The 2,358-nt window shown below is 30.1% G+C and overlaps 1 protein-coding gene across 1 annotated transcript; it reads left to right on the top strand.

The window, feature by feature from the left end:
- Positions 1-761: 761 nt before the first annotated feature.
- On the top strand, positions 762-2,102 carry CBG25012 (the record flags this gene model as incomplete). The annotated part of the gene is made up of 3 exons (XM_002648611.1): positions 762-896; positions 948-1,069; positions 1,889-2,102. Coding segments are annotated over 3 exons (471 nt in total), but the record flags the coding sequence as incomplete, so codon positions are not given.
- Between the last annotated feature and the right edge of the window lie 256 nt (positions 2,103-2,358).

A 2,358-nucleotide genomic window follows, 5' to 3' on the forward strand; every position in this document is an offset into this window, starting at 1 on the left:
TCGATTCCATTAGAATCATCTTTCTAGGTCCAAAACTAAGCGAGTTATAGCTTAAGTCCAGTGGAGCGCACTTGCATTCAACTATTAAAGTTTTTGAGTTTTCTCTTCATTATGACTAAATCAATAGTTTTAAAGCGATTCCATAAAAAATTAGCTCTCTAGCTGTGAAACTAACTGAGTTATGACAAAAGTTCAGTGAAGCGCACTTGCATTCAACTATTCAAGTTTTTGAGTTTATGCTTGATTTCGACCAAGTCGATAGTTTTAAATCGATTCCAATCAAAATAAGCTGTCTATCTTTAAAACTAAGTGAGTTTTGACAAAAGTTCAGTGGAGCGCACTTGCATTCAAATAGAAAATTTTGATTTTAGGTTTGATTTCTACTAAATCGATAGTTTTAAATTGATTCCATAAGAAATTAGCTCTCTAGCTGTGAAACTAAGTGAGTTATGACAAAAGTTCAGTGGAGCGCATTAGCATTCAAATAGAAAATTTTGATTTTAGGTTTGATTTCGACTAAATAGGTAGTTTTAAATCGATTCCAAATAAAATCATCTTTCTAGGTCCAAAACTAAGCGAGTTATAGCTTAAGTCCAGTGGAGCGCACTTGCAGTCATCTTTCAAAATGTTGATATTAGGCTTGTTTTTGGCTAAATCAATAGTTTAATATCGATTCCAATCAAAATAAACTGTCTATCTTTGAAACATGACAACATCTAAATAAATTGGGGGCCTAGGCCATTTTTTTCAAATTTTTTCAGGGCAGACACGACGACTTGTACGGTGCACTGTACGCTATGATCGAGACGGTCACTTCGACACTTCCATGGAAGGGAAAACCGAAAAAAGAGACTGCGGGGCTGAAGGAGAAGACAACTGATGCTCAGTTGTGCAAGGTTTTGAAAATTTTAAAGTTTGCAAATGCGCTCTATTGACAATTCTTTTAGAATTGCCCCAAATCGTTTGTGGAGATTGCTGGGACACTTCGAAAAATGACCTATAAGGACACACCACCGTATACCACTTTTATGGAAAAATTGAAGGCAGATTTGCCGAAGGGAGTGAAGATGTAGGTCTTCTTTTTTGACTGATTTAGAGGATTCAAAAATTTCAAAATTTCAAAAAATTCGAAAATTTAAAAATCGATATTTTCAAAATGTCAAAAATCACTATTTTCAAAATTTCAAAAAATCGATATTTTCAAAAAAATTAAACAATTCGAAAATTCAAAATATGGAAATATGAAATTTTTAAATTTTTGAGATTCTAAATTTTTTGAAATTTTAGATTTTTAGGAATTTTTTAAAAATTTGGAATTCTTGAATTTCTAAATTTCTGAAAAGTTCCGAAATTTAAAAAACACTCAAAATCGATATATTCCAAAAAATTCAAAATCCCAAAAAATTTGATATTTTAAAGTTTTAGAAATTTTTTGAAAATTTGAAAATTTCGATTTTTGAATTTTTTTTTTTTTGAAATTTCGAAATTCCGAAAATTGAAAAACTCAAAATTATTAGAAAATTTTTAAAATTCAACAGTTTCAAAAATATCTAAAATAAGATTTCGAATTTCCAAATTTTCCGAAAAATTCCAAAATTTCAGAAACTCCCAATATCCTAAAAATCGATAAATTTCAAAAAATTCAAAAAATTTTAGAAATTCCAAAAATTCGGAAATTTCAAAAATCCTAAAAATTCAAAATTTTGAGAAATTCCGAAAATTCAAAATTTCGAAATCTCTGAAAAACCTAAAAATCAATAAATTCCAAAAATTTATCTTAAAATTTCATAAATCCTAAAAATTAAAAAATTCTAAAATTTGCAAAATTTGCAAAAGTTCCAAATTCCTTAAATTCCGAAAATTGTCAAAAAATCGATAAATTTACCAGGACGGATCCATTCGAGTGGAATCTGAATCGTGGCACCTTGGAGGACAACAACAATGGAAACAAGTCGGATCGTGAGGATGCGGAACGTGGCGGTGGAGCTGACACAGTCAACGAAGTCGACGAATCGGTGATCACTGAAGATCGTGGAGACACGACGTCTTCTTCGAAGAATGCCGAAGATTATGCTCCAGAAGACACGCTGGATAATATTTAGAAGACGTCATCTTTTTTTTAAATAGACTTGCACTTTTAAAATGAAGATTGGCGTTCTTTAGTTGTTCTTTTTGTATTAAATACACAAGATTTTTGTTAGAAACTTCAAAAAATCGAAAATCCAAAAATTCAAAAATTTCGGAAATTCTCAAATTTTTTGAATTCCTAAAACTCAAAATAATTATATCCTTAAGATTTCGAATTTCCGAAAAATTCCAAAATTTAGAAAACTTTCAAAATCCGAAAAGTCGATAAAT

Source organism: Caenorhabditis briggsae, assembly GCF_000004555.2.
Source record: "Caenorhabditis briggsae AF16 supercontig from assembly CB4, cb25.NA_334, whole genome shotgun sequence".
NCBI classification, from domain to species: domain Eukaryota; kingdom Metazoa; phylum Nematoda; class Chromadorea; order Rhabditida; family Rhabditidae; genus Caenorhabditis; species Caenorhabditis briggsae.